At 44.3% G+C, this 22193-nt stretch overlaps 1 protein-coding gene across 1 annotated transcript in view; it reads left to right on the top strand.

The window, feature by feature from the left end:
- LOC309555404 (protein lifeguard 3-like) overlaps window positions 1-22193 on the top strand; it is a 57054-nt gene that overhangs the window by 20831 nt on the left and 14030 nt on the right. The window contains exons 4-6 of the mRNA XM_082257418.1: window positions 6924-6977; window positions 12975-13065; window positions 16990-17027. Coding sequence (XP_082113544.1) covers window positions 6924-6977; window positions 12975-13065; window positions 16990-17027 — 183 coding nt within the window. The remainder of the gene's footprint in view (window positions 1-6923; window positions 6978-12974; window positions 13066-16989; window positions 17028-22193) is intronic.

The following is a 22193-nucleotide window of genomic DNA, read 5'->3' as shown; positions in this document are numbered from 1 at the left end:
TTATATGAAATTCCCCCAAAAAAATGTAAAAATCAAAATTTTAGGCCAATTTGTTTTCTGCTACATATGTTTGGTAAAAAAAAAAATCGCAATAAGCGTATTTTGATTGGTTTGGGCAAAAGTTATTGCGCTTACTAACTACGGGAAAGGTTTATGTCATTTTTGTTTTTTTTTTTACTAGTAATGGCGGCGATCTGCGATTTTTTTTTGCGGGACTGCGACATTGCGGCGGACAGATCGGACCCTTGACTGACATTTTTGACACTTTTGGGGGTACCAGTGACATTACTACAGTAATCAGTGCCATAAATATGCACTGTTACTGTAAAAATTACACTGGCAGGGAAGGGGTTAACTTTATTAGAGATCAAGGGGTTAAGTGTGTCCCTAGGGGTGTGCTTCTAACTGTAAAGGGGCGTGGCTTTTTATGTAACCACAGAGACATACGATCCTACATAGCAGGATCGTATGGTCTCTGCTGTTACACCAGGGAGAATAACAGGCGGCTTTGTTTACAACAGCCGCCTGCATTTCTCCCTCTCCAGCGGGAGATCGTCAGTGACCGGCGGACATCGGAGCCGCCGGTCACTCGCACGGGGAAGGCAGGGAACGAGCGGGGGCTGGTGTGCGCCTCCGGGGGCGCTCGCTTGCCCCCTAGAGGCTCGTGGGTGAGCGGCGGTCGGCAAGCGGTTAAAGACCATGCAAGCACAGAAAATACCTGTTTATCTGCCAGAAGTGCACTCAGTTCCTAAGTCCTATTGTGGGCTGACAACACACTGAATTTTTGTAGACTGAGTGGTATCAGACGTGCCCAGTTCTCTTTTGCTAAACTACTTCAACAGTTGCTGGACTCTGAAAAGTCCAGTAGGTCCAATATCAGAGCGCCGGACGTATAGTGATAGCTGCACCCCTGGTGCTCAGTAAAAACATAATAGACTTAACCCCTAGCAATCCAGACCATTTCTCAAAGTGGCTAAATTCCTAGAGTTCATTTTAAGTGGCCCATTCACACCTATGCATTTTTGCGCCCCCATTTTAACATTTTTTAAAACACGTGCAGAGACTTGCCATTGTTTCTAATGGGGCTGGTACACATCTGTGCAAAACACTGACCTTGGCCAGAAAAGTTCATGTCCATTTATTTGATCTGCTGACAGACTTTAAAGGGGCTTTTGATGGAAATAGCAGTGAACATCAATACTTGATTATGTATGTGCCCAAAACCAATAAAAAGAAAAAAAACACAAGAAAACACAAACCCATGGGTGTGACTCTAGCTATAAGGAATTCTCTCCTAAAGCCCCGTACACACGCACAGATTGTTGGCCGTAAATTGTCGGCCAACGTCCGATCGGCCGATTGTAGGCTTGTTAGTATGATGCTTCCGACAACCAACTGCGAATTTTCGGCCGAAAAAAATCTGGTGTGCATGCTATAAAATGTTTGTTGGCTAACAACAGAACGGCCGATTGTTCCTCAGTCAGTACAGATTTCGGCAGACAAAAATCAGATGAGCAAGACTGGGCATGCTCAGAGAAGAAAAAACACACGGAAAGTCAACCATCACATGACATCACTTCTGAAGTTGGTTTTTGTTGGCCAACAAAAGTCCAGTGCAAGTCTAGAGCACATTTCAACCAACAAACACTGGACAAAAGACGGCCAATGGGTCGGCCAAGAATCTGTGCGTGTGTACGGGGCTTTAGAGAAATACATAGGCTATTTCTGATCTCATCTGAAATTTTAGTCACCTTGTAACCTTTGACCTCAACACTCTTCAAACCACTAACCCCTTTACAGGCCCTGCTCTCCTGGATACGCTATGTACTTCCATGCACCACTTTGAATAACTTCAGACCAGGCATGAATGAGCTAAACAGACTTTACTGAACAACTCAGTGATACAGTCCAACAGTTCATTCCTGACTAGCTAGACCCAAGCTGCCCGGGTCATACCTTCCTAAGAGGTGAGAGTCCAAAAGTGGTGGAATCTTGGCTCAGGCTGACATCCTAAAGTGCACTTCAGATGCTGCTGGTGGTTGCATCCCAGGCTTGGCCTCTCGATTCCATCTCATGCAGGCCAGGGACACCTAGCAGAGCCATCCCCCTTTTTATATATCAACACAGGGTGAAGGGCAGAGCTCCAAAATGCCCGGGAAAATGCAAAGATCGATTTAACCCCTACCCTTCTGGGCAGCCTGGAGAACTAACCTGCTTACAAGCTTGGCTGCCAGCCAGTCAGTCAGAATTTTTATTGGCGAGTCTATGGTGGACTATGGATATTCCTCATGATTGTTTGCCTTTTGGGTAGTTTACATTTTTTTTTTTCTGCTAAAAACAATCTGTTGAGAGAACAACATGCTACATTTTAAAGAGAGCTCTGGGCAAAACAATTATCCTCTGCATGAATGAAATGTTATGTTTCTGTTTCAATCGTTTTCATTAATATAAAAGGCATTGTGGAGAGCAGCGAACAATCCTTGTGTGCTCTGTAAAGACAACAAGAAATGGTACATAAGTGGGGGGGAAACGGAAAAACAGAAAATCTTGGAAATTGGGTTAGATCTTCTCTAAGGTCACAGGTAAGCACTTGGCCACCAACAGAAGTGGAAAGGGATAACATATTAATATTATGCAATACAGCATGAGTATAAAACAACAAGAATAATATTCACACTGGGAGGTGGTTATCCATACGGTCACACCTGGAATCATAATATGGAGCAAAAAAAACTGAGCTTTTGAGATCTAGACCACCTTAATGCATAATCACTGGAAATAGGCCCACCAGATAGGAAAGCCTCTATCCAGTGGATATAGCTTTGCGAAACATTACTCATTACCATGCATCCCAACGGTCCCACAGAAGGGACTCCGAATCCCCAAATATAAACATAGGTAACTTAAATAAGGAAGGAAAACAAAAGCTATTAGTACATAATGCCAAGGCTGGCAGGAGTAAAGGAAACAATAAAAGAAATAGGAAGAGAAGAAGGGAACAGGAAAGGAGATGGATCTGCCTGGGGATCCTGCATCTGCTTATCCATACGATCAGCTTCATTCATCCGGGACCTGCAAGTAAGCAAGCCAAGGGGACCAAATTTTATTTAAATAGTTTGTCTCAAAGGACACCCACAATCTTTTCATTCAACATGATCCATGTGAGTTTCCGTTTTACCATCGCAATGTCTATAACAGGGCTTTTCCATGCTATCGTGATTTTGGCCACTAAAAAATAAAGTAAATTAAAGTCTGGGTATGTCGGGGGAACATTGGCCACAGGCTTTTTTATTAGGGCGATACTTGCATTGTTAGTGATGTTGACCATCGTGACTGAAAAAACAAATGAGTTAACCCATATCCAAAAAAGAAAGACCTTTGGGCATGACCACCACCCATGTAGCAATGTGCCTATCTGGCCACAGCCCCTGAAACAGGTAGCCGAGGTGCCTGGATACATTTTTGACAGGCATTTCGGGAGTAAATACCATCTGGCGTGAACTTTGTAAGCTGCTTCAATCAAGTCAACATTAAGAATGCCTTTATGAATTGACTCCATTTACACCAGTCCTCCACATTAGGAGTTATAGCAAGATTCCTTTCCTATGCCACCTAGTAAGATAATCTAGCCGTAGAGTTGATAAACAGTCTGTCTAGCATGGAGACACCCCCTCGCAGAGCAGCATCCTGCATACATCTATTTTGGAACAGGGTTTAGAGCTTTCCTTCTGCAAAGATTTAAGAAAGTGATAAATTTGTTGTAAATGGAAGCTATCTGCTGGGGGCATCTCAAGACTTCCCATGAAATATGAGGGGTGGCGTATGCCCCTGTGGTTGAGATAGTCGCCTATACAGTTCAATCCCTTATTTAACTACCAGCTAAACCTATCCTATTGCACACCTAGTGGGAACAGGGGTTTTCCAGGCACAAACATTTTTAAATTTAATTTAAATATATACAGCACCTTAATAACTACAAAGGATATACATCCACTTTGTGTGTACCAAATTTTTTTTCCAAGCCCAGACATTACTTTGTAAATATAGTGATAACCTCATCACTGTTCTGTTCATAGCCTGTGCAGAGAGCAGAGCTGTGGGAGGGACCCAGCAGACCACACCCATTACAGGCTGCCTGCAGAAATCTACAGGAGGGGGCAGAGACAAGACCAGTCACCCTGCAGAAAGAGAGAGTGCAGCAGTGGCCGGTCTTTATTACAGGAAGCTTCTGCACAGAGGTAAAGTCTCACCTGGATTACTGCACAGATCTGGAAGAGTTACATGGAGCACACACAGATTGAAGAAAGAATAAACATGACTTTAATTCAGAGAGTATTTGCTTATCCCATAGTTCAGCTTTCAATTCAATATTTGAAAAAGTGAAGTTCAGCAAATCTTTGGATCTGCAGATCTTGTTCCTAATCTCGTGTGCCATTTCCCAGTGGGCTCTACCTTTACTTCCCCAGAAACTACAAACAGAATATGTAAATAGCAAAACCTGTAGTGTCTATTTCAGAAGATTGGTACAAAGGAAAGTTCACATTTGCCAGGAGACGTGCTTTAAATAATATCTGGTTATGAGAACTTGGTGTGTTATATATATATATATATATATATATATATATATATACAAACCCGATTCCAAAAAAGTTGGGGCACTGTACAAATTGTGAATAGAAACAGAATGTAATGATGTGGAAATTTCAAATTTCAATATTTTATTCAGAATACAACATAGCTGACATATCAAATGTTTAAACTGAGAAAATGTATAATTTTAAAGGTAAAAATAAGTTGATTTTAAATTTCATGGCATCAACACATCTCAAAAAAGTTGGGACAAGGCCATGTTTACCACTGTGTGGCCTCCCCTCTTCTTTTTATAACAGTCTGCAAACGTCTGGGGACTGAGGAGACAAGTTGCTCAAGTTTAGGAATAGGAATTTTGTCCTAATACAGGTTTCTAGTTGCTCAACTGTCTTAGGTCTTGTTTGTGGCATCTTCTTCTTTATGATGCCCCAAATGTTTTCTATGGGTGAAAGATCTGGACTGCAGGCTGGCCATTTCAGTACCCGGATCCTTCTTCTATGCAGCCATGATGTTGTAATTGATGCAGTATGTGGGCTGGCATTGTCATGTTGGAAAATGCAAGGTTTTCCCTGAAAGAGACGATGTCTGGATGGGAGCATATGTTGTTCTAGAACTTGGATATACCTTTCAGCATTAATGGTGCCTTTCCAGATGTGTAATCTGCCCATGCCACACGTACTCATGCAACCCCATACCATCAGAGATGCAGCCTTCTGAATTGAGCGCTGATAACAACTTGGGTTGTCCTTGTCCTCTTTAGTCCGGATGACATGGCGTCCCAGTTTTCCAAAAAGAACTTCAAATTTTGATTCGTCTGACCACAGAACAGTTTTCCACTTTGCCACAGTCCATTTTAAATGAGCCTTGGCCCAGAAAAAACGCCTGCGCCTCTGGATCATGTTTAGATATGGCTTCTTTTTTGGCCTATAGCGCTTTAGCTGGCAACGGCGAATGTCTCGGGGGATTGTGTTCACCGACAATGTTTTCTGGAAGTATTCCTAAGGCCATGTTGTGATTTCCATTACAGTAGCATTCCTGTATGTGATGCAGTGCCGTCTAAGGACCCTAAGATCACCGCCATCCAGTATGGTTTGTTCCAGATTCTCTGAATCTTTGGATGATATTATGTACTGTAGATGATGATAATTCCAAACTCTTTAAACCGAGGGAGGAGAGGTGACTGGAGTTCCTATGCTGCCGGATTGCTGCTAAACATAACAACAACCACAAACTATGGTTCCAACCTCTGTGGAAACGCTGACATTAGTATGAACCACATCGGACCCCTGGACCAAACCTCCAAGTCCAAAAACATATAGTTCCTGTAGCATCTGGAGAAACACTGGGAAGGCACAATCACAGGAAGTGGATATTGAACATAATCAGTGATTTATCCTTGACAAAGGCCACAATTGGCCGAAACGCATCGGATTACCGATCGGACACCTCCTCTGAACCAATCCCTGTCATTTGACACAAGGAACAGCAGAGCAGGGTTGTCCAAAAAATACCAAAAGTCACTTATTTCTCAAGTGTAAACACACTCTTTACCTCTCTCCTTCACCAGCACCCAATGGGCCTTTACCCATTCACCCTCAAGTTTTTGTAAATATTATATTGTTTAATAAATTATTTATGCTATCCACTACCATCTATATCTCTTACTCCTGCCCTTAAAATCCCCAACCTGACCTGAGGCATCACAAATTACACATGATTTTTTAGGGATGGTGGCAGAAACTACTATTACCTTCCAATATAAGATCCATAAACCTAACTCTTTCAATCCAAACTCTTTAAAATTTTTCTCTGAGAAACTCCTTTCTGATATTGCTCCACTATTTTTCGCCGCAGCATTGGGGGAATTGGTGATCCTCTGCCCATCTTGACTTCTGAGTGACACTGCCACTCTGAGAGGCTTTTTTTATACCCAATCATGTTTCCAATTGACCTAATAGGTTGCAAATTGGTCCTCCAGCTGTTCCTTATATGTATATTTAACTTTTCCGGGCCTCTTATTGCTACCCGTCCCAACTTTTTTGGAATGTGTAGCTCTCATGAAATCCAAAATGAGCCAATATTTGGCATGACATTCCAAAATGTCTCACTTTCAACATTTAAAATGTTATCTATATTATATTGTGAATAAAATATTAGATTATGAGATTTTTAAATGAGTCCTTTCCTTTTTTACTCACAATTTGTACAGTGTCCCAACTTTTGGATTTGGGTTTGTATGTGTATATATATATATATATATATATATATAATGTTGTATGTACCGAATCAATTTGAAAAATGTTTTTTCTTTTTTGCCTTTTACTGTCTTGTAGGAAAACACTCCGAGAATGGGTGCAGAACTATCCTTATATATTGTATGCCCTCATGTAAGTCATTTTATAAGCTATCTTTACAGTGCTGAGTCAAACAGCTAATGTCTTTAAAAGGAAGCTATAGTGGGTTTGGGTCAGTTTTTTATTTTTTTTCATCTGTATTCATATTTTGTAAGTTTTTAAATTCTTTATATTGTATTACATTTTATATAAAATTGTTATTTTACAACTAAATATATAGCACAAGGAGCACCTATTACACTGGTGTCATAAACTGACTATACAGTGATTAAAATTCAGCCAGTTCAGCAGGGACCAGACACATTTTGATCCATCTATGGGCAGGCTGGTTGTATAGAAAAACAGCTTGTCTGGTTTTTCCCGAATGATCCGTGCCAAGGGATACAGTTGACAACACTGATCAGTGTCAGAACATAATAGTACAGCGAAAGGGTTTCTCCCATCCACGTCAAATGTGGACCTGGTTGAATGCAAAAACAAATGATTAATGTATGGCCAGCTAGATATACACTAAACACCATGGATAAACAAAGCTGCCCTGCCGGCTATTGTATTCAGGCAGCCACGGCACCCACGGCTGCTTGAATACCCAAACAGTGATTGCATCTGTCAGTTCGCAAGTCACTGTTTGGCTGATAACTTTCTACCTGGCTCAATCAATTTTTTAAATTAGAACTATAGGCAAAACCTCTTTTTTTCATTCTGGATAGAGTAAGGGAGAATCATAACTTCTGTCAGATTTTTTTTTTTTTTTATGCCATCTTTGTCCCATTGTGCGGATTTCCCCTCACTTCTTGTCCCATAGCCAAACAGGAAGTAAGAGGTGTAGCACTGCCCCCTTGAGGACTGCTGAATTCTTCACCTTTTTGGGTCCCTCTGGGTTACCGTTACCAACTACATGCAGAAACTTGACACTTGACACTTTACTTTCCGGCTCAGTCAATGAACAGTCTAGGGCAGGGCTTCCCAAACTTCTGAATACAGTTATTTTTTGGGACCCACTTGCTTGTAATTGAATATTGTCGCTTTTTTGTTTATAGTGCAAAAAATAAAAAAATCGCACAGGTAATCAAATACCACCAAAAGAAAGCTCTACTTGTTGGAAAATAAGGACATCAATTATATTTAGGTACAGCATTGCACGACCGCGCAATTGTCAGTTAAAGTAACACAGTGCCGAATCACAAAAAATGGCCTGGTCATTAAGGGGGCAAATCCTTGCTATTATCCTTGCTTTACTATTGCTTTAGGCCTGGTTCACATGTATGCGGGTTGGCGGCCCACATTTGCACTGGCATAGCAGCCCATTGATTTGCGACCCACAGTTTGGGAACTCCTGGTCTAGGGGTTTTGGCTGTTTTTTTGTAGGGATGGTAGAAGGGAAGAGTCGGATACTCCGGAACTTGAACTATTCACAATTCTGAGGACTTCTATCTGAAGATGCAGCCAGGCTGCTAATTTCACCTTGCCACTAGATGAATTGTAGATATTCAGTCTCTGAACAAAAGACTTGGTTACACACTATCTTCAGGGTAATCGCCTAGCACCCCCTTTCACTCCACCAGCTAACAACCCTCCTCTGACTACTCTACTCTGGGGTGGCCCCCTTCCTGGTCAGGCCCTTAGATATGATCCCCTGTACTCACGATACTGTTTTTCCAGGTTCTCCAGTGTCTCAACCCCTCTAGTCAGCTCTCCTGGTCCTCTGGGTTCAGCTCCTTCCTTCTGGTCCACCAGGCCGACTGCCTGTGACCATACACCAACTACTGCAGAAGAGGAGGCAGCCGCCACCCTCCTTCAGGGACTCTGATCACCAGCCAAAGACCCCGAGCACATGTGCTCCTGACTTTAAAACCACACCCCACAATGCACTGAGACAGCAGTCTGTGCCAATCACTGGGGCTGTATCAAAGCCTGTGTACCCATTGGTCAGGTTTTCTCCACTATCCAATATGCCTCCCTATTGGACCAGTGTGAAACACTCCCCTAGACCAGATGAATCACACACTGAGCACCATGAGCAGACCTAACTCACAGATCCTGCTCTTTGTTAAGCAGAAAGCAATATAAAATTTGCCTGCTGCTCCTCTGATAGGCAGACAGAGAAAAAACTATACTCACTCTCTAGCACCTACCTAGGAGGGTGCTACAGAGGGAATAAATTAAAATTAAGGGAATCCCGTGGGGGACCCCCAAATCACCAGAACTAATGTCCCCATTGGAAGATCTCCCCTCTATTACTTTTCTGGGGATAACCTAAAATTTCAGATTTACTTTCACTTTCAAAGAGGCAAACAGGACACATAGAGAGGGTGAATCTCCCTAAAAGGGTATAGACAGCATTAAAAAAAAAAAAGCCTGACAGGGGTTCTAACCCTTCTCCACTCTATCCAAAACTAAAGAAAATAAAGTTTGCCTTTAGTTATACTTTAAAACAACTTTAGTTGAGCCAGGTGATGCCAACAGGGCCACCTGCGGCTTAAATTTCATCCAATTCTTGCTGAATTTGCTGAAATTCAAGCTGGGTATGGGTAACTTTAGTTTTGCCTCTTTGGTTGTCTTTATGCTGATAGCAGAGGCAATAATGTGTGAGGAGCAGGGTGGAGGGGGAGAGGTGACAAAAAAAGAGGGATTGCTTAGCTTAGTGTCACCTGCATGGCTGTTCAGTAGGGGTAGATGTACACAAATCACCAAATTGGCTGTATAGAATTACAAAGGTATTTTAAAACTCAAGTCCCACAGTAAACATATACAGTATGTATTTAAAGTATATCTCCACTTATGTTGAGAAAAAAAAAAAAACTCAGATGTCTTTTGGTCAGGTGCATATGTAGCGCTACCCCCATAAGGGCTGCTGTTATTAGCTGGCTCTTCCAAAATAGTATAGAGGCTGCCCACAAGCACCAGTCCGTGCATACCAGCTCCAATAACTCAAGATAAGGGAAGTCTTTTTGATATTTATTGTTTGAAAAACATTAAACAGGAGAGTGGTTAGGGCAGTGATGGCGAACCTTGGCACTCCAGATGTTTTGGAACTACATTTCCCATGATGCTCATGCACGCTGCAGTGTAGTTGGGCATCATGGGAAATGTAGTTCCAAAACATCTGGAGTGCCAAGGATTCGCCATCACTGGGTTAGGGCATGGGATACTTCAAATTGCTTGCACAGTAACAGGAAGACACTATTCACTAGGCTCTCCTACATGGATTCTTCCAAGGACACAAGGGAACAGCCAATGCTCTGAGACCCTACGAGAGCAATCTCAGTCCATAGCTATTTACATCCCTAGAAGCACACAGTCACCAGGGATCACAATTCAGGGTCAGTGCTCACAAGTCCCAAGGAAAGGCTGCATACCTTCCAGCTTTCTCTGAACACAGCCCATTGAGTGAGACAATCCTTCTCCAGACCGATTCCTTTTGGAGGATTCCTGCAACTAGCTCCTCAAAAGATTGCTTCAGGATCATTGCTCTGGCACAGCTCTGCCAAGGGATTCTGGGGGTCCTGGTATAGCTCAGTCCACAAATTGCTTGAGCAAGGACTTTGCTCAGATGATTAGGAGGAAGTTGCTGCTAATATCACTTGAGTATCCCACAGTTACCCTACACCCCTATCCAAGTTCAAATTCTGGAATAAAGCATCAGAAAAGCATACATCTAGACCAGTGGTTCTTAACCTTGTTGGAGGTACTGAACCCCACCAGTTTCATATGCGCATTCACCAAACCCTTCTTAATTGAAAAAATAAAATATGATTTTTTCAAATTCAAAACATAGGTATATATTTAGGTATATATTTATACATAGGTGCACAAAATGAACACAACCATTAAAAAAACAGCTCAGGGGTTAGAGCACTGGTCTTGTAAACCAGGGGTCGCGAGTTCAAATCTCGCTGGGGCCTCCCTGCAAGTGTTGGCGACTGTATCTCAAAAAACAAAACCATTAAGAACAAAACCATTAAAACATGGGGTGTCAGGAGGGCACACACTGGGGTGGGGGGGGGGGGGGTTGGGAGGGCATACCATGGGGTGTCAGGAGAGAACACACTGAGGGGGGAGGTGTTGGCAGGGCATACTATGGGGTATCAGGAGGGCACACACTGGGGGGGCTGGGAGGACATACCATGGGGTGTCAGGAGGGAACACACTGAGGGGGGAGGTGTTGGCAGGGCATACTATGGGGTATCAGGAGGGCACACACTGGGGGGGCTGGGAGGACATACCATGGGGTGTCAGGAGGGAACACACTGAGGGGGGAGGTGTTGGCAGGGTATACTATGGGGTATCAGGAGGGCACACACTGGGGGGGCTGGGAGGACATACCATGGGGTGTCAGGAGGGAACACACTGAGGGGGGAGGTGTTGGCAGGGCATACTATGGGGTATCAGGAGGGCACACACTGGGGGGGCTGGGAGGACATACCATGGGGTGTCAGGAGGGAACACACTGGGGGGAGGTGTTGGGAGGGCATTCCATGGGGTATCAGGAGGACATACACTGGGGGGGGGGTTTTGGGAGGGCATACCATGGGGTATCAGGGGGGCACACACTGGGGGGGTTGGGAGGACATAGCATGGGGTGTCAAGAGGGAACACACTTTGGGGAGGTGTTGGGAGGGCATTCCATGGGGTATCAGGAGGACATACAATGGGGGGGGGGGGGTTTGGGAGGGCATATCAGGGGGGCACACACTGGGGGGGTTGGGAGGACAAAGCTTGGGGTGTCAAGAGGGAACACACTTTGGGGAGATGTTTGGAGGGCATACCATGGGGTGTTAGGAGGGCACACATTGGGGGGAGGTGTTGGGAGAGCATTTCATGGGGTATCAGGAGGGCACACACCAGGGGGTATTCACAATGCTTTATTGAGCTAAATGAAAAGGACATGCATTTCCATCTGTCAGCTAACAGCACCTCTATGCTAAGCTGCAGTAACTCAGCAGACCTAGCATAGAGGTCCTTGTAAACGAATCCACCATGTACAGCTAGCTGAGCCTACCTCCAGGAACATTCACTCGGCTCCCTCTGCTCAGCTGCTCACACTTCCCTCTTCCAGGCGGGCGCGATCTCCGTGGTCAGGTACATCCCCATCCCGCCCACTCACGCAGCAAGCAGCCTGCAGGAGATAGGCTGGAAACCTGCTGGGGGAGGTACAGGGGACGGAGTGTCAAGTGTCTATGTGTAATGGCTATGAGTTGTCCCGACCGCAGCTCTGATTTCCCGGGGTGCGCTCGGCCTCACAATCAGTAATATTTTCTCGGGGGGGGGGCAATTGCCCCTTTGTCCCCCCCGCCGAACCCCGGAGACTGACTCACCGAACCCCTGGGGTTCGATCGTTCCCAGGTTAAGAACCACTGATCTAGACTGTTCGTTGAGCCAAAGTAGGGACTGTGACTGTGTACCTGGCTGCAGGTGCAACCACAGTAAAAGGCCCTAAGGACCTTAAACTGTGGGCTCCAGCGGGAGTGAGCGCAGCACAAATCTGGGCTTATTTAACATGAATAAAGTGTAATTTAAACCACAGAGAATCTGTATCTAAAGCCTCGTACACACGCACCGATTGTTGGCCGTGAATTTTCGGCCAACGTCCGATCGGCCGATTGTCGGCTTGTTAGTATGATGCTTCCAACAACTGACTGCGACTTTTCGGCCGAACAAAATCTGGTGTGCATGCTATGAAATTTTTGTTGGCCGTCAACAGAACGGCCGATTTTCCGTCAGTCAGTACAGATTTCGGCAGACAAAAATCAGATGAGCAAGACTGGGCATGCCCAGAGAAGAAAAAACACACGGAAAGTAAACCAGCACATGACATCACTTCTGAAGTTGGTTGTTGTTGGCCGAGAAAATTCGTGTGCAGTCTAGGCACATTTCAACCAACACAACAACACTGGACAAAAGACGGCCGATCGGTCGGCCGATAATCATTGCGTGTGTACGAGGCTTTAAGTGTAATTTAAACCACAGAGAATCTGTATCTTAAAGATGATTCTGCTGATGATCAACCCATGCTTTGTTGTTTTGCAGACCCTGCACCTTTATTTTGGCTATGATCCTGGCTTGCTGTAACGAAGCCCGTCGCAAAGTGCCGCTAAACTACATTCTCCTTGGATTGTTTGTAAGTGGAATGTCAGGAGCAATTTGGAATCATCTTCAAAAATTGTTTATTATTATTTTTTTTTCATCTTCTGTATTGTGTTATTAGAAAATAATAAAGCATGTTTTGCAAGGCTGTCAGATAGACAGATAAATGGACAATAGCTACAGGTATTGTGCTAGTGTAGGATAAACTAAAACACTTGTATAATGGATACGTTATATTTTCAGATTTCAAAAAAAATTTCCAAACACAACTTGAAAGGACTAAGAATGAAAGGATAATTATCGTTTTAATAGCATTAAACAGCATTACATGATTAAAGAGAGTCCTATATCATATTAAATATGGCTGCATACCTTATTTATGCAGAAATATTGGTTTGCCAGTGCAAGCTTACTTTTACGAAGAGCAACGGTCTTCTTTTAGTCTAATAATGGGCAGGTTTTTGAAAACTTTTTATTCATTGCAGGCCATCCTTAGGGCCCTTTTGTTAAATTCAAATGGGTTTTGTTCTATTGTTAGAACTTTTGTTCACTTCAAGGGGGTATTGCATTCCAAATACAGTCCTACAGGAATGCAGGTCAAATGCACCTGCCAATTAATTTTGAAAGATCTCACAAGCATCTCAAATAGATGTCAAACTAATACCAGAAAACACAGAACCTTATACATATCCTGACTGCCTTTTTCAGGGTAGGCGCCTACCTATTGCTAGAGGTTTTGGATGCGTAAGATACACATTTATATCTACAATACTGCAAATCTTAACTCCAGATATGATCCTTATTACATACTTTACATTGGTCCAGCATGGACCAATGCAAGTGTGCATATCTCATACCTAAGAATCTGCTGGGGAAGCTGACAATCACTATAGTAGTTGCAACTACTGCAGTGAAGCTTCTGTCTTCTGATACTGTGTCAACTGCTTCCCCTCTGCATACTGATCCCAGGGGGTTGTTTGCTTGGCCCTGCTGCCTTTCAACTTTTGAGTCAACTTTTGAGGTCAAAGGATATCAGCTTGGATATCTAGGATGAAATCCATCACTTGAGTAATGTATAGGCAGAGATGAATGGATCTCTTCCATTGTCCATTGTTCCATTAAAATGAGTGCTGAGGCAAAAGTAAAATTCAGAGGTCCCTGTAACTTGAACATGACTTGAACATGTTTAAGTAGTTCATGGCTGTCAAAATACTAAATAAATGAGGACAATTACTGTCTCTCTCTCTCTATATATATATATATATATATATATATATTGCACTTTCTGGATTCCCCTGGGTTACCCGTAGCAACAGACAGTCCATGGGATTTGGTTTTTGTGTTTTATTTAGAACTGGGATGGGAGAAGGGATGAGTGGGATACTCCAACTATGAACTATGCACAATGCTTGAGGACAACTGACTGTAGTGTGTGCGGCAAGGCCGCTGCTTCACCTTGCCACTTAAGAGAAGATAATGAATATGATCCTGAAATAGTTCCTCTTCAGGGTCCTAACTTAGCATCTCCTTTCTCACTTTCTGTGCGTGCTAGCCCCTGTCCACTGACTCTACTGGAGTGGTCCCCTTCCTGGGCAGACCCCTGGCAAGCTTCCCGGTACTCACGGACACTGTTTTTCCCAAGGTTGCTCTGCCTTCAGCTCCATTTGTCAGTATCCTGGACCTCCTGGCTCAGCACCACACTTCTGGCTCACTAGGCCAACCGCCTGTGACCACCTTCCATACAGACAGGAGGAGAGACAGCCATCACCCTCCTCCTGGGACCTGGCTTCCCGCCCAAAGACACCCTGTCACATGTGCCCGTGGCTTTTTTAACATATCCCAGGATGCACCACTGTTGTGCCAACCTACTGGGATAGTCATACAAGCCGGTGTGTCACTGGTTGGGTTTGCTCCACTGTCCAACAGGCTCCCCTATTGGATACAGTGGGGACACTCCCTCAGACCAGATGAATCACACATGGACACATGTAACAGGCAAAACTACTGATCAGGCTCCCCTGATAAGCAGATGGAGCAAAATATAGTTTACCTGCTGCTCCCCTGATAAGCAGGCAGAACAAACTACCCTCCCTAACTAGCACCTACCTAGGAGGGTGCTACTTTTATATATATATATATATATATATATATATATATATATATATATATGTATATATATATATATATGTGTGTGTGTATATATATATATATATATATATATATATATAATTGATCTGTACAATTTCTTCATATTTTTTTAAATTTAGAGCAATATAGTAACAGACCTGCCAATACAACTCTTGCCAACTAAGCCAATTAACCAATGCTTGCCATGTACTACAGAAAAATGACAACCGATTGCACTCAGGATGCTGATTTACTGTGACCAAAACAAAAAAAAAATGGTATAAAATGGCTTCAACTCTGATCTCCACCCACAGAGAGGTTCCTCAGATCAAAAGAGAAGTTTTGTTTTTTTTTGGCATCATACTTACCTAGATGGATGCAGCAGTCCCCCACTGGGCCTAAGGCTGAGAACCGAATGATTAAACTCTGCTGATCGCTCAGTTCTCAGTACTCTCTGAGCAGAGAGCTGGTGACTGTCTGTTATCCCTGTGTGCTCTACCCCGCCCCCTCCCCGCACTTACTGGAGTGCTTGGCTGTGGAGGGGGTGGGAGTGGTGGGCTCAGCTCATTGGGAGGCTGGGCCAGGTGCTGGTTCAGGCATGTGAGCGGATCCCGACCATATACTGTTTCCCCGAAAATAAGATCAGGTTTTATATTAAGTTTGGCTACAAAAAACACACTAGGACTTATTTTCAGGGGATACCCTGTTTATTCACATTATGTACAATAATTTAAATTTATTCAAAAACAGTCATGTCATCATGACGATTTTAAAGTGGTTGTAACCCTAACAAAAAAAATCCTGATTTCTTAAGGCATGATAGACAGAACAGTGCTTGTACTGTGCCATTTAGCCCTCTATTTGTTCAAAAATAAAAACCTGGAATAGAACAATAAATGTTTTTAAAAAAGTTCCTGTGTCCCTCCCCTGTCTTCTCTCCCCCTGTCAGCTCAGGAGTCCGCATAAGGACATTCTGTAATCCCAAAAACAAACCTTGATCAAAGACATTATAAAATTATATGATCCGTTTTGTAAAAAGATTACAGAATGTGCAGTGTATCTCTTTTTGTAACTCTATAGTGGAAAATACCTTATTTACAGCACCATTGGGTGCTCACATGACCCACCAGAACTCTTTTTCCCCACTTTGAGCACTGCAGAGTGAGGGGCCGCTGACGTCAACTGGGAGGAGAGGAGATCCACCCCGGGTCATGTGAGCACCCAGCGACACTGTAAATAATGTATTTTCCACAATAAAGTTACAAAAGGAGACACACTGCATATTTTATAATATTTCCAAAAAACGGATTACAAGTTTTTACAAAAAATTTAACTAGGGCTTATTTTTGGGGTAGGGCTCATATTGCAGCTATCCCCAAAATTAACGCTAGGTCTTATTTTCGGGATAGGGCTTATTTTCAGGGAAACAGGATAGTCACGATCTTTCCCTAGTCTGAAACGGCTCAGAGCGAACTGCACTCCTGTGATCCACAGGAGAAGTACAGCCAAATGAGCTTTGGCTGTACTTCTTTAATCGTTGAGGCATCACACTTACTAGGGGACGAAACGCATTGGAGGGACCTCTCCTGAGGGTGGTGAGCAGAGCTGAAGCCATCTTAAATTACCTGGTTGAGTTTTGGTCACCGTGAGTCGGCATCCAGTGTGAGATCGGGTGCTATTTTTCTGTAGTACATTGTAGCTAGACAAGCTGTTTGATATGATCTAAACCAGTTCATTACATGTCATGTTAGCTGATATCAGTGAGGAGAATTAAAGCAGTACTTTTTTAGTTTGTCTACATGTGAACGCTTGCCATGTGTTTTGGTTTCAGACAATATGTGAAGGATGTCTCCTGGGAACCTTTGCAGCGTAAGTTTTTCACATCTTTCAGTTGTGATGGCTGAAATGTTACTAATGGTATCTTCTTTTAATCTGGACTGTTGTAAGTATCCTTTCCTTATCAACCCCAGGGTCTTTATTAAGCACCATGGGAACCTCGTCATTTTTAAATATCTCCGGATCATCTACCGAAGCTGATGTCATATACCCGCAGCAGTGTTGGGGGTAACGAGTTACAAAGTAACTAATTACAGTAACTAAATTACTTTTTTTGGTAACTAAGTAAAGTAACTAGTAGGGTTGAGCGAACACCTAGATGTCCGTGTTCGACGGGTTCGGCCGAACTTTAAAAAAAAGTCCGGGTCCGTGTCCCGGACTTTTACCGAACTTTTCCCGGACACCGAACCCCATTGAAGTCAATGGGGACCCGAACTTTAAGGCACTAAAATGGCTCTAAAACACCAAAGGAAAGGGCTAGAGTGCTGCAAATGGCAGCAAAACGTAATTAAGAGCATGGCAAGTGCTCTGCAAACAAATGTGGATAGGGAAATAACTTAAAACAACAAAAAAAAACAGAAAAATAAAACAATGTTCTTCTTCATCTCTGAAGGACGAGGCCCATATGGAGTAGGAGGGAGGTTGAGGTGGTGGTGGATGTGGCGGTGACTAGACATATGCCGGTTTTCGGTAATTCGATATATCGCGGTATTGCATAGCCACGGTATTGTTATTGTGGCATTTTTAAAATACCGAGTTTCTCTGTCAAGTCTGCCTGACTTGTGAATTGATACATTTCAGTGAGCTGGATGACTCATTCACTCACTCAGCTAACACCTTTCAGCATTAAGTCTCCTAACTATAAACAAAAATGATTACATTTGTATCTTTTCCTTCCCTCTGCCAGGGAGAAAGGAAGTTTAACCTCTTAAAGACTGGATCTTTTTCTGACACTTGCTGCTTGCAAGTTAAAATCAGTTTTTTTTTTGCTAGAAAAGTACTTAGAACCCCCAAACATTTTATATATTTTTTTAGCAGAGACCCTACAGAATAAAATGGCGATTGTTGTAATATTTTATGTCACACTGTATTTGCGCAGCAGTCTTTCAAACGCAATGATTAGACTTTAATGAATAAAAAAAAAAAAAAAAACGTAACAGTAAAGTTATCCCAATTTTTTTTTTTTTTGTTACACAGAGAATCGTGAGAGAATCGTGATCTTTATTCCAAGCTAAAAAATCGTGATTCTCATTTTGGCCAGAATCGTGCAGCTCTAATAAATATATATATACACACACACACGCCTAGCAGCCCACATTACATTATTATATAGCCATCAAGCAGTGTCTGGCCTACCTGGTGATGACTGGTCCTGGCGCTCTGATCCGATGGCCTGGTCTTTAAAGGGGCAAATCCTTGCGATCCAGAAGTGGTTAAACCTGCAGGAGGACCGGTGTTTTTATCTATTAATGACTTTACTATTGCTTTAGGCCTGGTTCACATGTATGCGGGTTGGTGGTTCACATGTATGCGGGTTGGCGGTTCACATGTATGCGGGTTGGCGGCCCACATTTGCACAGGCATAGCAGCCCATTGATTTGAACAGGCTGCTATGCCCTCATTTTCCGCAGAAAAAAGGTGCATGCAGCATTTTTTTTAAATTCAGTGGCCTTGAAATCCATCCTGCTTTTGCACCATGCGACTAACCTGCAGTTCCTGCTCTGGCAAGCTTTCTGCATTTTTTGTATACGTGGGCACGGCATTTAAAAATAAACAGTTTGCGTGTGCAGCAACGGCAGGTAAGTCGCATGGTGCAAAAGAAGGATGGATTTCATGGCCACTGCATTTTTTTAAATTCTGCATGCACCTTTTTTCAGCTGAAAACGCAGGCATAGCAGCTCAAGCCCATTCACATCAATGGGCTGCTATGCCTGTGCAAATGTGGGCCCCCAACCCGCATACATGTGAACCAGGCCTAAAGCAATAGTAAAGTCATTAATAGATAAAAACACCGGTCCTCCTGCAGGTTTAACCAATTAATGACTTTACTATTGCTTTAGGCCTGGTTCACATGTATGCGGGTTGGGGGCCCACATTTGCACAGGCATAGCAGCCCATTGATGTGAATGGGCTTGAGCTGCTATGCCTGCGTTTTCAGCTGAAAAAAGGTGCATGCAGAATTTAAAAAAATGCAGTGGCCATGAAATCCATCCTTCTTTTGCACCATGCGACTTACCTGCCGTTGCTGCACACGCAAACTGTTTATTTTTAAATGCCGTGCCCACGTATACAAAAAATGCAGAAAGCTTGCCAGAGCAGGAACTGCAGGTTAGTCGCATGGTGCAAAAGCAGGATGGATTTCAAGGCCACTGAATTTTAAAAAAATGCTGCATGCACCTTTTTTCTGCGGAAAATGAGGGCATAGCAGCCCATTCAAATCAATGGGCTGCTATGCCTGTGCAAATGTGAACCACCAACCCGCATACATGTGAACCAGGCCTAAAGCAATAGTAAAGTAATTTATAAACAACACCTCCTTCAGGTTTAACCACTTCTTGACCACAAGGATTTGCCCTCTTAATGACCAGGCCATCGGATCGGAGCCGAGCGCCAGAACCAGTTATCACCAGTTAGGCCAGACACTGCTTGATGACCTATTTTAGGCCTGGTTCACAGAGTCTGTACTGACTGACTATATAATAATGTGCATAAGTGAACCAAAGCCCCTAAATTCAGCAATGAAATTGAAGTGAGGTGGAAATTTAATAATTTAAATTTAATAATAGAATACCGTGATAATACCGTATACCGTGGCAAAACCTTAATCAATTAATCGCAGCATGAAAATCTGATACCGTCACAAGCCTAGCGGTGACATAGGCGTGCGCACAGGGTGTGCTGGGTGTGCCTGGGCACACCCTAATCACCTAGGGCACATAGCATTGCCAGTGAGGAGATGGGAAAGATCTCCCTGGGACCTGCTCTGCTCTATTTCTCCTTGCCTACAGGTACATGGCCCCGATACATTACTCTCCCTGCTGGCAAACACATGCATGTGTATTTCAACTTTGGGGTGCACACCTTAATGCAATAGGCTGCGCACACCTATGGGCGGTGTAGGTGGAAGCGGCGGTGGAGGAGGACCAGGGCCGGATTAACAGCATCATGGGCTTGGTGCTGAGGATTTTGAAGGGCCTTAAGGGCCGTGCCTTGCCATGCACCCAGAGGAGGAAGGGTGCAGCCATGCATGCCTAATTCAACATGGGATGCTGTCTCTGAAGCCCATAAACACATCCATGCATCGCCAACTGTCCCTCCTTGTCCGGCCTTCACGCTGTGTGGGGAGGTTCTGAGGGTGCTGCCTGGGGAAGCGAGCATAGAAGCCAGACTTCTGTGTTTACAAGTGACAGAAGAGCGGTAACAGTGAATATGGCCAACCCGGGGCCTATATAAAAGGTAGGGGCCTGGAGCTGCAGCTCCAATAGCCCCTACATTAATCTGGCCCTGAGGAGGAGGACGAGGTAGCCAACACTGCTTCTTTTCAAAAATTTTAAATGAGGGTACACCCCAAAAGAGTGAGAAAGAGCAAAAATGGAACAATGGGTGGGTAAGGTCGGTATCCATTGCTATTCTGCATAAGGTACGGAAAAGTCCCGTGGGATCCATGCCTGGTTCATTTTAATGAACGTGAGCTTGTCCACATTGTCTCTGGACAGGCGGCTGCGCTTGTCTGTTATAACGCCCCCAGCCGTGCTAAATACCCGTTCAGATAATACACTGGCTGCAGGGCACGCCAGCACCTCCAAGGCGTAAAGGGCAAGCTCAAGCCATGTGCCCAATTTGGAGACCCAGAAGTTGAAGGGGGCAGACCCGTCATTCACTACATGTAGGCGTGTGCACACATACTGCTCCACCATGTTGGTAAAATGCTGCCTCCTGCTAAGACGTTCCATCTGAGCTGCTGGTGCTGCTGTTTGTTGTGGCGTGCTGACAAAGCTTTTCCACATTTCGGCCATGCTAACCCTGCCTTCTGAGGTGCTGGCAGTGCCCTGGTTGCGTTGGCGACCTCCTCCTCCTCCTCCTCTGCCTTGTGCTTCCACTGTGGCCCCGCTGTCAGATGGGAATGCCAGCAGCATGGCGTCTACCAGCGTGCGCTTGTACTCGCGCATCTTGCGATCGCGCTCCAGTGAGTGAATTAAGGACGGTACGTTGTCCTTGTAACGGGGATCCAGCAGCGTGGCCACCCAGTAATCAGCACAAGTTAGAATGTGGGCAACTCGGCGGTCGTTGTGGAGACACTGCAGCATGTAATCGCTCATGTGTGCCAGGCTGCCCAGAGGCAACGAAAGGCTGTCCTCTGTGGGAGGTGTATCGTCCGTGTCCTCTGTATCCCCCCAGCCACGCACCAGTGATGGCCATGAGCTGGCCTGGGTGCCACCCTGCTGTGAACATGGTTCCATCTCCTCCTCCAGCTCCTCCTCCTCCTCATCCTCCTCATCCTCCAGAACTGTGCCCCTGCTGGACAATTGCGTCCCTGGCGTTTGCGTGTGCAGGAACCCACCCTCGGAGCCCCTTGCGAATGACTGCCCTGAAAGCCTTGGAAATGTTACCTCTTCATCCTCCTCCTCCTCCTCATCCTGTGCCACATCCTCTTCCATCATCGCCCGAATTGTTTTTTCAAGGAGGCATGGAAGTGGGATAGTTAAGCTGAGAACGGCGTCATTGCCACTGGCCATGTTGGTGGAGTACTCAAAACAGCGCAACAAGGCACACAGGTCTCGCATGGAGGCCCAGTTAAATTAAATAGCGGAATAGAAAATATGATCCAAAAAAAGTACACAACCACACTGGGCCCCAATTACTATTGTTTGTACCCCTAAAAGGCTAGATGAGGAGTAGGGGGAGTATGGAACAGGCAGCACCCTCAAACCTTCAGAAGTATGAGATGAACCCCAACAACTTGGAAAGGTGGATCTCTCTCACACGTACCGACACAGACTATCCCGCAATTCAATTGATCCTCAAAGGTTTTTATTGAATAGCGGAGTAGGAAATATGATCAAAAAAAGTGTATGTATCTCGCACGTACACAACCACACTAGGCCCCAATTACTATTGTTTGTACCCCTAAAAGGCTAGATGAGGAGTAGGGGGGGTATGGAACAGGCAGCACCCTCAAACCTTCAGAAGTATGAGATG

The sequence above is a fragment of the Pelophylax lessonae genome, assembly GCF_965119305.1.
Source record: "Pelophylax lessonae genome assembly, chromosome: 5".
Classification (NCBI taxonomy): Eukaryota; Metazoa; Chordata; class Amphibia; order Anura; family Ranidae; genus Pelophylax; species Pelophylax lessonae.
Note: the sequence above shows the minus strand (reverse complement) of the source record. Positions and strands in the feature narration are given on the sequence as shown.